Source organism: Lactuca sativa, chromosome 8, assembly GCF_002870075.4.
Source record: "Lactuca sativa cultivar Salinas chromosome 8, Lsat_Salinas_v11, whole genome shotgun sequence".
Lineage (NCBI taxonomy): Eukaryota > Viridiplantae > Streptophyta > Magnoliopsida > Asterales > Asteraceae > Lactuca > Lactuca sativa.
The window spans coordinates 77,249,861-77,265,592 of NC_056630.2; the positions used below are offsets into that span (position 1 = coordinate 77,249,861).

General features: G+C 32.4%; 1 protein-coding gene across 1 annotated transcript; it reads left to right on the forward strand.

The window, feature by feature from the left end:
• The first annotated feature begins 13,730 nt into the window (after window positions 1-13,730).
• Window positions 13,731-15,067, forward strand: LOC122195514 (uncharacterized). Its single transcript, XM_052766427.1, has 3 exons — window positions 13,731-13,965; window positions 14,046-14,417; window positions 14,864-15,067. The coding sequence occupies exons 1-3, from the start codon at window positions 13,837-13,839 to the stop codon at window positions 15,065-15,067; spliced, it is 705 nt and encodes a 234-aa protein (XP_052622387.1). The 5' UTR covers window positions 13,731-13,836.
• The last annotated feature ends 665 nt before the right edge of the window (window positions 15,068-15,732 follow it).

The window sequence follows — 15,732 nt, forward strand, 5'->3', positions numbered from 1 at the left end:
TTAACATCATGAAGAACTAGGTAAGTATTGTATACTAATTCTTGTAAAAAAAAGCATGGTGGTTGTTTTGTGAATCCAACCATGAAGTTTGAAAATTTCCATTTTTCAATCAATAATTGGTACTATATTCATCTTTATGAAGGTGCTTCAACGCCCATGATTACATCTACTTCAAGGTCCTTGTGAGTTTTTATGTTCTTTCGATCTTTTACTCAGATTATACATAAACCGCCATACCGGTGTTTATGGGTAATGGATTTTTAGGTTGATGTTAATATACATATATCATGTGTAAACCTTAATATGCTCAATAATTTGCAATTATTGATGAAATAATCAAGAATCGACCCAAAATCATGCATTGATTGGTGATATTCTACACCATGTTTAGCTATGGTCGTTAATTTTATAATTGACCCAAAATCATGCATTGATTGGCTTGATTCTTTGTTTTGCAGCTTGTCGATCTGTGTGTGAATGCTAACTCAGGTGATGCCTTCATTTGATTCAACTTAGTGTGTTTAGTCTTAAAGAGAAATATTATATACTCCCTCTGTTTTAATGAAATTGCTTTAGGTTATGTATCTTTCATCTTATGACTTATATTTCATCTCACATCTGTTTTAAGGTTGCTAGAAGTTACATTTCTGGTATAAAGGGTGTCCCTGGTTGTACTTACATACTTTGTTAGTCGGTATTAGATACACACCATATATAGGTTATGTTGTAATTTAGTTGCTATCTACAGTCAAAGTCAAACCATTCTTGTTCCATTCATATATGTTTTTTTACAATTAAGTTTCATCACGTGCATTGTAGCAATTATTCTAATAAACGTTTATGGGTTGTGTTCTTTAATGCTTGCTGATCTCGAAGTGGTGGTTCGATGGACTCACAAAGTGGGAAACAAAAGGAAGAACAAACGAAGAGACCGATAAGGGTAACAAAGTGGGCATGATAAACTCATTAGGACATCGCTTTATTTATATAAGGGGGTGTCCAATCTTGGGGAACAAGGGTTGACTATGGACCAGAGTCAATTGCCACATCAGCTATGACTAGGCAGCCACCTCACCGTTTTTTTTTACTGATTTGTCATAGAAACTTTTTATTACATGTCAAGGGACCATTTCAACCGGTCAATGTATATGTCGTTCCCTTAATGTACAAAAAAGATTAATTGGGTGACCTTTTAAAAACAAACTTGACAAATTCGTTAGGATAAGATGACATTTTCCCTTTTCCTATTAACAAATCCACAAGTTCGTGTATCTCATTTCCGACTTAGATATATCGAAATCATAATATCGGTATTTAAATTTACAATTTCGTGTATCATTTCAAGAGATTGCAAGTATTAGATTACACTTTGGATAAGTTTCAATGTGCTCCCAACTTGTTTGTTTCATTGTCACTTTAGCCCAACCAATTTATCAGTTTTATTTTAAAAAGTTTGTCATCTTATTATTTATTTATTTATATATTTTGCATATGAAGGGAACCAACTTGTGTTTTACCGCTAATTTATGTAACAAACCCATTATAATCGGATAGTTTGTTATTCGCCTTTTTTATTTGGCTAGAAAGTGTTGACATGTAGCTTCGTCATTCTAATTTCTTCCCATCTGTCAAACTTTCATCTACATATCAATCATATGGCGGTTGGTTTAGTGATAAACCGATAACAATTAAAAAGTCTTCCCATATGTGGAGATAAAGGCAAGAGAAAGGCGCGCACAAACACACATACACATTGCTCAGTTTCATCCCCTGCATCCCCATTACAAGAACTCTAGTGCATACAAAGAAGATCAATGGAGAAGTACTTAGGAAACGAATACACAGGAGACGCATGTGTTTATACACATCTCTTTCCTTTTCAATTTCAGTTATTTCTCAATTTCTCGACGCCTTCCTTCGATTGTGTGTTTTGTCCGTTTAGTTTCTCATCGAACATAATCACTCTATTTCTATTTTAGGTATAAACAAATTGAGATTTTCTATTAGGGATTCTGATCATCAAATTTTACAGAAATGTTTTTCGTTTCATGTTTTAGAGTCCCATGGAAATTTAACTTGAAGTTCGATATATAAAAAGAATCGCTTGATATAAATTATGTGTTCTTTCTGCTTGTCAGTTTTCAAGATGAATTTGGGAATGGTTTCTGGTCGGTGGTCAGCCAACTTCAGGAAAATTGATTATCATGTTCAGAACCGTCAGAGCTCCTCCCATGTGTGTTACTTGAAGGAGGTAATGTTGTCCAAACACGATGGCGATTGAGTTGAGTTACACACAACAGTGATAAACGACCCCTACAAAGAATCTGGTAACTCCACCCTATACTAGGCTTTTGTAATCGTAGGAGGTGGTGGTTAGATCAGAGGGTGACATCGATGGGGGTTGTCAGAGATGATAACAAGGAGACATTGTTTTTTGAGAAGATTGATCACAAGCAAAGCAATTTCGAGTAGTTGATGATCTACAACGAGTATTTTGGTCTCAGGGTGTGTGAGAACGGTTGTTGACAGTGCAGAGGACATATCTGGTCATCAGAACAGCAAAATAAAGTTCTTACATCGTCGGAACATTTGGTGTCAGCGTTGCTACCTGCAGTGGCAGCCAGGATACAAAGAATCATTGTGGTTCTCGTGTAAAGAACAATATGCAGAGGAGTAAGATGTTGGTGATTTTAGTTTCACCATATCATTTTATGTAACTTGAATTATCATGTGAGCTAAGGGGGTTCTTAATTTGTTTTCTAATATGTGTACGGGTTAGTACGGAGTGCACGGATGTATAAGATCAACTTAGTAGCCGGTTCGACGACTAGTCGGGGGTCTAGAGGCAGCGCCTTGGGTCCGAGGTTTCCAAAGGGGCAACACCCCTTTGGCGGGGTCTAGGGGCATAGCCCTTGGCTGGTGTCCCGCTAGTGTGATATTTCGATTCTTGAGAGTGATTATGGTAAAACTAACGAAACTCGTTAGTTTTGGTAACCCTAAATCCTCATTAAAATCCGGATTACCCAAACTTCCTTCCAAAGGAATCCATAGCGGCCCAACCCTAATGAAACCCTAATATCGTTTATTATATAAACGACTCTTCTTTTAAGAAAAATGGGACAATCTTAAGCTCTCGTTTTCATCATACTTTCAAAAATCCTCTAGCATACTGGCTTACGATTTCTGTGCCTAGAATCGTAAGTGTCCACTATGATTATCCTAGGATGAATTTCTTGTAACCCAGACATAGGGTAGAAATATCAGTTCGGAAAGTGATATTACGATCCAAGTTGATATCCAGATCTCCACCGTAAACCCTAAATTTCCCACCATTCAAACTGATATTTACTATTCTTGGAGATGGGTGACTCAATCCGTGAGATGACCACCAAGTTTGCAAAGCTGGAGAAGTTCGAAGGCGTCGACTTCAGGAGCTGGAAGAAGAAGATGCACTTCATGCTAACAACTCTGAAAGCAGCATAGGTGCTGGTACTCCAAGACCAGCAGAGCCAGAGGAAGGTGTTGTTGAGACTATTGAAGAGATAAGAAGGAGACAGAAGTGGGACAATAATGACTACATCTGCAAAGGTCACATTCTTAACGGTATGTATGATGCTTTATTTGATATCCATAGTGAAGCCTTGTGTGCCAAGGAGTTGTGGGGCACCCTTGAGTTGAAGTATATCACCGAGGATGCTTCTAGCAAGAAGTTTCTAGTAAGTAACTTTAACAATTATAAGATGGACGACTCAAGGTCTGTTACTGAACAATTCAATGAACTCCTTGACATATACAGTTACTTTAAACTGCACCATATGAATATGGATGAGTCCATTGTTGTGTCAACCATCATTGACAAACTGCATCCATCCTGGAAAGACTTCAAACACAACTTGAAACTGATGGGTTTATACAAACAATCCTATGTGTGCATGCAACCCTAGAGTTGGATCTATGTTTTCATTATTAGTTATACAACTTTATGAACACAAAAAGAAACATGGCATGCTACTATTATTTTCGAAATCCATATAAAAGAATAGAATACATACCTTTTGTTGTTATATAGTAATAACAACTAGTTCCTTGAATTTCCTTAGCTCTTAAAAGCAAGTACCACAATTATAGTACGTCTAATGGCTCACAAACACACTAGGTGAAAGGATGAATATTGTTGAGAGGAGAAAAGGGTATCTTGCCCTAGATTTTGTCCCATTTAGGGTTTCCCAAAGCTTCGACGAAATCTTAGTGCCTTAGGGTGCTATTTATACTTAAGGCTAACTAGGGTTTCCAAGTGTAAACCCTAATCCCTTAGCTTAGGGCCTAAGCAAGTCCATGGACTCCTTTCTTTAAGCCCTTGGACGAAAACTCCTAGATCCTTCTAGTATTTTCGTTCAAGCCTTAATAAAGGTGATCCAATGGCCCAAAGCCTCAACTATTGAATAATTACAAAATGGCCCCTACACTTTCAGTCAGTTCCTTTAATCCCAAAATTAATTCCTAATTAATTTCTGATTAAATACTAATTAATAATATGATTCCAAATTAATATATTAATCATATAATATATTAAAAAATCATATTTATACCCCAATTTATTATTCTTAACAATAAACCAGCCTCTCTCCTCAACAATCATCCTGTCTAGTCACCGGTGTGAAGGCAACCCAAAAGTACCATGCACCATCGGGTCAAGTACATACCAAAATAGTTATAGACTTCGACACTAATCCAACATTCTCCCACTTGGATAAGTCTAATAACTATTCTGCGTATGACTTCAGATCCTGGTCTGCAATCGTAGCTTTCAAAAGTCGTTGTCAACTCTGATCTTATCAGAAGCATGTCCTTTAGATAAGGGATCATATATTCCTCCATTCTAGATATCGTATAGACTGAGACATGGATTTAAACCATTCTCTCTATATTGTTCCCTGATTTATGACAACTGATAACAAACTACAATTGAACACATCAAATTAGTCTCAGTTTGGCCAAGCGCTTACGTGCCATCACTAAATCATCGAGGGGCCCATAGATATCGCTTTCATCCTACTTTGGATAAAATGAACGGATAAACTTTGATTCAATGCTTGCTTGCACTCACTTACCGAATCACACACAACAATATGTTTTATAACACCAAGTTACTGGTGCGTTTACATATTATCAATGTGTATCCGACTCGCAAGATACAACTCACACATCTCGGTTTCAAGAATATAAGATGTTATCGTCTCACCAATCACTCATGATACAATTCATGAAGTGATCCAAGTGAGCGTGGGTTTAATCCAATGCTCAAATTATATTCATAAGCACTCATGAACGTTGCAGCAAACATTTGCTTATGTCTAATACACTTTAGACAATCCACACACACCAATTCACGACAGTCTTCATTCATACCTACTTCCAACATATGAACCATTGTGGTCCGTTCGAATAATTTAAATATTCTGAAATAATTAATTATTCAGGAAGTCAAAACATGCAAAGTGAAACACAAGAATAATACTAATCTCATATGGCCCCAAACTTTGGGTATAAATAAAAACATTTTATTTAATAACCATATTGATTACTCATTATTTGTTGTTTCGGGTAATCAACTTCTTTCTTGAATTATTACTACACTTGTCCCATGCTCTCAGCATGCACACAATGTTTACTTATGGTCCTTACTTTGTGAAACAGATCAAATGAACACGTTTCCAATCATAGTCATTTCACAACTCCCAATCCTTATAACAAATGTAAGAATATCAAATTCTTGCCACTTATAGAATATGCTAGATTCTAACATTTTATGCAATGATCCTTTCGTAAAGTCATATCTTAAAATCATCAAGACTTGGCCAATCTCTATGATGTCTCTCACTCAAAGTACATTCCTTTGAACATCCTTCTTGCATAAAAGTTTGTAATCTAGACATAGATTCTCAATATTCAGCTCCCAATATGGAAACATTTCCATATTTTCCATATGACAACTCATTCTTAATAGAATCTTATCTATTTATAATAATGTCGATATGGTCCATCCAATACCATACTTCCAACTACTCACAAGCGACCAATCCTCAGCGAGCTTTGGATCGTCATTTGATAGTTGTTTAATTATCTTAGTCAAAACGGATTATTGTCCTTTTCCCCTCTTAATGCGCTAGACATTTGGAAACTTTTAGAATGGTCAAATATTATATCATTTGCAATCGATCCTATACCCGAAGCGTATGAGACACGATGCATAATGTCTTACATAAAGATACGATACTTTATTAATCTGCTGCCATAATATCTTATGTGTCACGTTCTTATAATTCGAATTATGAAGAGGGATGCCATAATCATAATCGAAATTTTGAGAACGCACTATGTATCGTTGACTAAATTTATTAACATTCCACAATCTAAGCCTTTAGATTTGAAATGAAGCATAATATTCTCTCCCTTAATTATAGCAAAACAACTATTCAACCCTTACGACTTTGCAAAGTATAACTCTTGTTTTCTATAATTAATATTGCTAACTTGCAATACTGGCCTTAATAATCATACAATCACAACATTTATGCTCCCACTATCATGATGATTATTATCATATAAGCATAACACTTATGCTCCCACTAGCTTTGACGTGTATTCAGAAACCAACTTAACTTCCAGAAAAACAATACCTATTGAATTTCTTAAGTTCATATTTCTAATACCTAATGATTTGATAATCCTTTATCTAAGCTTCTTAATCTTATACACCTTTGCCTTAGATAGCTCATATGTGTGTCTAAACAATTCATACTAATTGCCAAATCTCACAATTCGAATCATGGAAAGGGATACCGTAACCATAATCGAATTTAAGAATGCAATTTTCACAATCACTATCTTCTTAAAATCTCTCTTAATGAAAGCATTTCCTCACAATCATTTTCATGAAGGAGGGAATCTTATGACACTTAGATTTTAATGGTGTATATGTTCCTATCCATGTGAATTTGTCAAAACCAAAGTTTGCGCAAATCCAAACTCATATGAACCGAACTTTCTCAATCTTGATTTCTTGCCTTATGGTAACACGAGTGCCCACCATGTCTTCCAAGTAGTTAAGCAGCTCACCCTTTCCTATCAATGTACTTTTCATCGATCAAGGTGCTTGCCTTTTATGCGTTCAATTGAGAACTCATAGAACTCACATGCATAATTAACTCAATTGGAATGGCATAGAAACAAAATAATGTCAACACGATAGGTTATAAACCTCAAATTGTGTGCTAGTGATGATCGATAAGGTTTATTCTTGATTTGTTCTTGAGACCTTTCAAGACCATTGAGACTCCCACTGACTCCTTGACATATAAGATTCTCTTGTCAATAAACATTTCTCGACAAAACAAATATTCAAGAGTTAGTGTAGCTTTTATCAAGACAAAACACTTCACAAAATTGGTCCTAGTTGGTCTTTGTCTTCTACAAGACATCACAACTTTCCAATTTCAAATGGGCAATAATAAGAAAACCTTTTCAAATTCCACATTTGATGAATGTTATAAACCTTCTTAAGACTTGTCACTCAATGTCACAATCTTAACTCTAAGACTTGTTTTTGGAACGAAGAATGATTGACTTCTTGATTTAACCATTTCTTCAATTCTTGATTCCTCTTCTCAGACATACAATTGTACTAAGATTCATTTAGAGGATCAATTGAGATACGGTTCTTAATCATAAAGACCTATCATAAAACATAATAAAATGTACTCTCCCTTCTTCTTAGAATAGAGAAACTTTTATCTTTCTGCCTACTTGATTCTTCTTATCCGTTCTGCTATTGATTGAAACTCTTTCAATTAATTCAGAATTACACTTAATCTTATAAGTATAATCATATTTACTAAACCTTTAGTAAACCATGACGAATATCTTTGTCACTCTTGTGGTGGACTTGATCAACACACAACTTTGTGTACTTGATCTCATAGTCCTTCACTTGACACTTTGTCAATGAATTAGTCTAATTTCCAAATATGAAATTTCTCATTAATCATGCAACCAAGTTGCATGATTCCAAGTTTCTGTCCAATTGAAACTTGGGCGATGAGAAACTCTCCCTATTTGGTAAATTCTTGACATTTCCACAAATAACATAATCCATTATTGCTAATAACTGAAACATTCAAACATCAATTTTTCATACACGCCATTGCAAGGATAAATAAATAGTATAAAATCAAAATTTATTTTATTGCGGAAAAATTTGTCCTTACAATGCAATTCAATTGAAAACTATGTTAATACATATTTCATAGCAATCTATTCTAACTCCAAGTAGTAGCTCAAAATTCTAATCTTCAAGCAATGCAATCGAAATCCATTTCTTCACGATTAGATTCAGCTCGCGTCTTCCCTTAAGCTTCCTCTCTTTTCTTCAATTCTATAAAACATCAAAATGTAATCTTATCATATCATGTATTAAGAATCTAGAATAAGAACTTAAAAGAGTTAGTTAATGGATTTCTAACTATACTAAAAATTCACAAAACTATCAAAAAAACATATACATAGGACAATTCACTTGCAATAACATACTATGAAATGCTAAGGTGCAACCTTAAGATGCATCGTAAATAAGTTTTATAACATAAATCATATTTATATCACAATTGTCTAACATATTCACATAATACTTGCACTTGCATCAAAAATCATTTGGCTACAAATATAAATTATGAAAACCAACTATACAGCCTTACAAATGGCAAATGTACAACTTGAAGATGCATCAGAAAATCTGTTTACTACAAATATAATGCATGAAAACCAAATATACAGCCTCACAATGCACGATTTATGCATCATGTACTTGTACAATCACATATCTGCAATATACTAACAATACCAAGGCTACCAACGCATCAAAACCACAATGCTACTTATGAAATGCTCTAAATATCGGATATAACTTATACATCTACGAAAATCAGAAAGGCAACACCTTCGATTTATGTTTTTTTTTTCGCACTTTTTATGAATAAGTCGTAAACAAACATACCCTAAACATGATAAATGATGATTATAACACCAAAATAGTAAAGATCTTACCATGTTTTCAGGAGAGTACATACGATCGTCTATAGCTTCCTCTGAGAGACTTGAGAGAGTTTCCCAAACAAAAGTGAAGAAAATTGAGGGTTCTAAAAAAAATTTAGGAATTTATATTCTTAAAAAGAGAAAATTGCAGATGGTCGCAGATGGACAGGGTTAATCTACGAACATACAACTTACAATGCACGCCTATGCTTTAAGCGCTTATACATTCGCAGATGAGAAGACAAAATCGCAGATTACCCTAATCCATCTGCGATTTTAGTGGCTATCTTACATACTTATAAAGCTTGCATTTTCCCTTGAATCTCATGCATTTGAAACCCCCCACAATAATTTGCTAAAACCTCATGCATTTGAAACCCCCAAACCTTTTCACCTTCTTAATAATTAATCACACATAATCAATGGTAATTCATATGAGATAATAATTTGCTAAAACGTCATGCATTTGTATGGTATTAGAACATGTTTGAGTTTTTGGGTTTTAGACTTTAGTAAATGGGTAATCCGTTTGATACGTTGGATTTGAACCTATCTTATTTGAATTACCCAAACTCTTATTTTCCTTATTCAAATGTTACATCAATGCCAAACAAAAGATAAATTAATAATATATGCTCATGCATGTTTTGTACAAGCCCCAATCAAAATACAAAATATCATGATCATACAATTAAGTGTGTCTTTTATTCCATTTTTGGCTTTATAACAAAAGTTTGTTTACGTGGCGAAGAAAGAAAACTTGAAGATGAATATTTAGGTTGGATGTTTATATAAGATTTGTTTTAAATATATAATAAGCAACGATTATAAATAATAAAATCAAATTACATGGATATGTCATATTATCCATGCAAGTCTTTTTTGAAATGCAAATTGTCTATCTTATCACTTTATTATTTAGTGTATGTTTCAAATTTTAATAATAATATTAAGTGTTTCTTAAAAGTCTTATTTAACTTATTATTAATAATAAGTGGTTTAAAATTAATGAATAACAAATTTAAATGATAATAACATCAAATTATAAACTACATTTAGCTATAAATAAATTGTATTTTAAATGAACATCATTATTGAAATTAAAAAATGATCGCATAAGTAAAAATATAATTAATCAATACTAATAATTGTTAAAAATAATACTAAATAGATAATTATATTTAATTATATTAATAAGGAATGTGGGTTGATGTCAATTAATATTATTGTTCAAAATAATTATATATATATATATATATATATATATATATATATATATATATATATTAGTGTAAAAATATTATCTCAAAGTTAATGTCAATAACATAACCATTTTAAACATATATCTTTTAATATTTTAACAATATATTTTTAATCTTCGCTGCGCAACGCACGAGAATTCGTCTAGTTTCTATAATTATAAGTTATTTTTAGCTATTTTCTGCAAAGGGATTAGAAAATTTGTTATATTTGTAATTCAAAACCACCGATTAATTTTAACATAGTCCGTTTTAGCAATCTCTAAATATTATTAAAAGAGGATCTTTAATTCACCAATGAAGCAATCAAGGCCCTTGATTGTATTTCAATCATAGGATTTTCACCATTAGATCAAATTGATGACATCATCTTCTCAAAATAGAATTCAAACATCTAATTGTAGAATCTTTAAATTTACCAATTACATTTTAAACACAATTACATTAAATTATGGAATCCTTAATTATAGAATCTACTCATATTTAATTATAGAATCTATTCATACTTTCGAAAATATATTTCACAATTCAAGCATAATTACATTTAATTGTAGAATCTTTAAATTCAGCAATTATGTTATCAATTAAAGCATATCATTCTATTTATATATGAGACATCGGTTTCTCCATAAATCTGGCCAAAAACATGAATAACCGCCTCCTCTATTTTTCTCTTAAACCAGAATTCCCTAATCCTCTTCTTCTTCATGTCAATGGTTGTACTTCAATTGATGTTTTGTGTGTTCATAACAGAATGTAGCACCATAAGGTGGTTCCTTTTTCTCATGGATTCTTAGAATTTGCGTATTGCCTCTTCCTTGCATCTCCAATTATCACACCTATGTTTTGGCTTCACACAAATCTCTACAAACTAAAGCAAGCATCTCCTTCAAGACATCTTTTGACGATCTATGTCATCATTAACCCTAATTAATATTGTTAATAATTTAATTCCATTATTTATAGTTTTTGGCTTCAAAATTTAAACCTGATTAGTTTTTTCTTTAAAAAAAACTCATTAAATAAGCATATCAATAATTATGTTATCTTTAATATATATTAAAACAAAAATCTTATGATATCATCTGAAACAATCTAGGTCATTGATTGCATTTCAATCTTATGTTTTCCACCCTTAGATCAAATTGGTGACATCATCTTCTCTATATGGAATGTATTTAATTCTAATAAAAGCTTTCCAATTGTCAAACAAAATTAACTTAAATCCATTGAAATCGAATGTATTTAATTTTAATAAATTTCCCCTATTTTAAATCTTGAATTTTCGGTTATAAAGGTTTTAAAATAATCAACTTTAAAAACATATTACTGAAAACCATTTCAATTAAGACATTAAATATCAACTATTAATATAAATCTGTTTATATTAGCAAACCATTAATATAAGAGAAAATGACAAAAATAGCCAATTACACTAATTGCATTACAAAAATAGCCAAAAAAAAATCGGGATTACATATTTAGCCACCCATTTCGCAGATGAGAAGGCCCCATCTGCGAAATGGGCATCTCATCTGCGAAAGTACAAGTGCCTGAAGCACAACTGTGCTTCAGGCACTTGTACTTTCGCAGATGAGATGCCCATTTCGCAGATGGGGCCTTCTCATCTGCGAAATGGGTGATTTTTAGGTATAAAAACGTTTTTTTTTTTTTTTTTTTTTTTTTCATTTTCACCATTCTCTACACAAAAACTCTCTCTAACTTTGGGCTTCTCTCGGAATTTTGGCTAGTTTTTGAAGAAAATGGAAGATTATGTCAACAATCCCGCAAATATGGTTAGATTTTAACTCTTATAATGTTTAAAGTTATTTTTTTTATCAATTGTTGTATTATTTAGTGTTAAAAAAGGGTAATTTTGTTGTGTTTGATTGATAGTTTTAGTATATTTTTAGTATACTTGAAGTTTAAATGCAAGTAGAGACAAGTAGAGACTGCGTAGATAATGTTTACAATTTGTTATTTTTGTAGTTTTTTTAGTTGTTGTATAACCTGAAATCTTGTAAATTTTTATCCTATAATTGTTTATATAAACTGCAAAATAGTTGTTTGTTTGTATATATATTTGTCGTATAACATTTGTATAAGTTGAAAATTTGTCGTATATATATTGTTAGAAATTGTTTTTATTTGTCGTATAAGTTGAAAATTTTGTATAAAGTAGTCGTATAACTTGCAAAATTGTTAGTTTGGTTGTCGTTTTATTTTTAAATTTTTTTGTTTATATGGTTATATAATGTTAGTTTTAATTAGAAAGATAAAAATTGTTTATATATTTGTCGTTTAAGTTGAAAATTTGTTTAAGTTGAAAATATGTTTAAGTTGAAAATATTTATGTAATTATGTATGATATTGTTTTCTATCGTAAATATATTTGTTGTATAACTTGGAAAATTGTTTATATATGTGTATGTTATTGTTTTTTATCGGGGAAATATATATATTAGTAATTAAGAAAGTATTTGCAGTTCGTAATCATATATTTAAAAAAAATATATTTTTTAGTTATCTAATTTGTTTTTGTGTTTTTTTTTGCAGCATGATTTTAGTTTAATGAATACGAAAGCCTTTGCGAACCTAAAAGGCTCTGGCGGTAACATATGGGAAGTCTTTGAAGTTTTAGATGATGCCCGACGTGCTATTTTCAGAAATACCGTCTTAGGCTATTTTATTGATGTCCCTCGTTTACAAGGGGACGCTTTATTGTTTCATAAAATGTTCCTTCATCAGATCCGGCCGGACCCTGTTTTATCTCCAGATGGAATAAAACGTTTATATTTTCGAGTAGGCAATACCAAAATGGTTTATGGGCCGGAAGAGTTTTGTTTGATTACCGGCTTCAATTTTGGGGAGTATCCAAAAAACATTGGGAGAAAAGGGTCGGAAAAATTAATAAGCAGTAAAAAAAGATGTTTACTGCGTGAACGGCTATTTCCGGACCATACTAATAGTTCGGTGAAAATCGGTGACCTGAAAAGTTTAATTTTAAATCAAACATTCCTAGCACTTGACAACCTTGATGCAGTTAGAGTATGTTTGATATACATTTTGTGTGAAGGTTTTTTGGGCAAAGAAGTTAACGATCGGGTGCCACAAGATTGGTTTTTTTTGGCTGAGAATTTGGATCTCTGGAATAGGTATATTTTCTTTACGTTAAAAGTTCTATTTTATTAAAGTTATAATTTATATAATAATCAATTTTTTTTTTTTTGTTTTGTTAGCTTCTCTTGGGGTAGCTATCTATGGGATTTTACTTTTGTTGACCTTGAGGATACGTGGAATAAGATACATCATTATTTATCACTTCCTCAGCGTGGTCAAACTTTAAAGTATTCCGTCTCAGGATTTACAGCTCCAATTAGGGTATAAAAATTTTCTTATATTTAAATTGTTTTATTGTTATATTTTTTATTTTAATTTTAACTTTTATTACTGTTATTGTACAAAATTGTAGATATGGATATATGAGATGATTCCGGCTGTTCGTGCATGTGGATTTGCATTGAGAAAAAATAAAGACTTGCCTCGGATGAAAAGATGGAGCGGAACAAAAAAATTGAAATGGGTTGACGTGAACAAGATTTGGTCAAAGATGCAGGTTTAAAAATATTTCGTTTATTATTAATAAAGTTGATTATTATAGTTTTATATGCATTTTTAATATGTTTAATTTTTTAGGAGGGGCTACCACCAAGACAAAACATGTTACCGGGTGATGGTGAGATGACATCTTTTTATTATATGTCATTTCAAGAGTATGTATATGGTGAAGGGAAAGCAGTTCCATCCCCAGTACGGGACCATTTTAGGAGACAAGACGAATCTTCGTCTAGTATGTCGTCCAGTGGTCGCTCTCATGGTAGAGGTCGGGGCAGTGGGAAACACAAGCTAGACGAGTTGTTGAAACGGGTACATGCACTGGAGCAACATGTGTTTATGAATCAACAAAAACCTATAGAGGTTTTTTTTGAAGAAGTGAATAATGAACAATTTTGGAACGACATTATTTTTGAGGAACCGACAGTGTCACAAAGAAATTATGATGAACAGGTTAGTTATACGCTACATTATTTATTAAATTTTATTAACATATATGAATACCTGTGTTCATATTTATATTTGAAAATATAGGTTGTGCAAGATGAAGTGATGAATAAAAACAATACAACTCAAAATGTTTTTGGTGATACTCAAGACGACAAGGTTGTTATAGATGTTAACTTTACGATTTTTTTTTAATAATTACTTTTTAATAAAGTGTATTTTGTTATTAAGTAAAAAGTTATATTTTTAATGTAGGTGTTGGAGGAGAGTACTCAGTATGCGGGGAACAAATTTGATGATGATGTGTGTGATGTAAACGATTATAGTGAAGTTAAAGAGGTTATTATATAGTTACATTAATATTAATATTTTGTTTATTTAGATATTATTGCTTATTAAATTATGTGTATTTCGTTATTAAGTATAAAGTATTATCTTTAATGTAGGAGTAGGAGGAGAGGAATGACAATGCAGGGAACAAATTTGATGATGATGTGCCGGATGATGACGAACTTATAATAATGGGAAATGTAGATTATTTTCATGATGATGATGATGACAAAGAAGTTACACCCGATAAACCTAGGAGTCGAAAACCATCACAATTTTTATGCACTCCTTACACCGAGGTATTCGTTTTATTTATAAACTGTTGATTTTATGTTTATGTGAATTATCTGAAAGATATACATTTAAACATTTGAATATTGTTTTTAGTTGCACACGACACCGAAACAAAAAAGAAGAACAAAAAAGAAGGTTGGTATGAAATCAACAAGCCCCGTTCCTCCTCCAGTTTTTGGTGTTGCTCATGACTTCTCCAGGTTGCGCCTGCAACCTTACGTAGCAGGCGGTGAGGATGTCATCCAAAATTATGTATTGCATTCATACGATGTGCAGCATCGTTTGTTTAATTTCGTGTTAGATAGAGATTTTTGGAGCTCATTGTTTGGGCATACACACGACGGATGGTTGGAGTCAGCGGTAAATAAATTGTTAATTAATTCTTTTAAAAGTTAATTGTTTTTTAGTCAATAACAAAAGTATCATGTGTGCAGCATATAACCATTTGGTACCGACTTTTGATGGAGAGACGGTTTGAGAGCGACCGACATACAATAATGCCTCCAAATTTTTTTGTTTCTCATGCTTTGGAAGAAGCACAGGACTGGAGGGCGTTTATGGCTGGTATTGCTACATACCCCAACTTCATGGTTGCTTGGTGGGATGTTGATACGGTAAACTTAATAGTTTATATTGAAAATAATATCGTTTTTTTGTTATGTTTTTGTATTGTGATGTTTTTGTATTGTGATGTAAA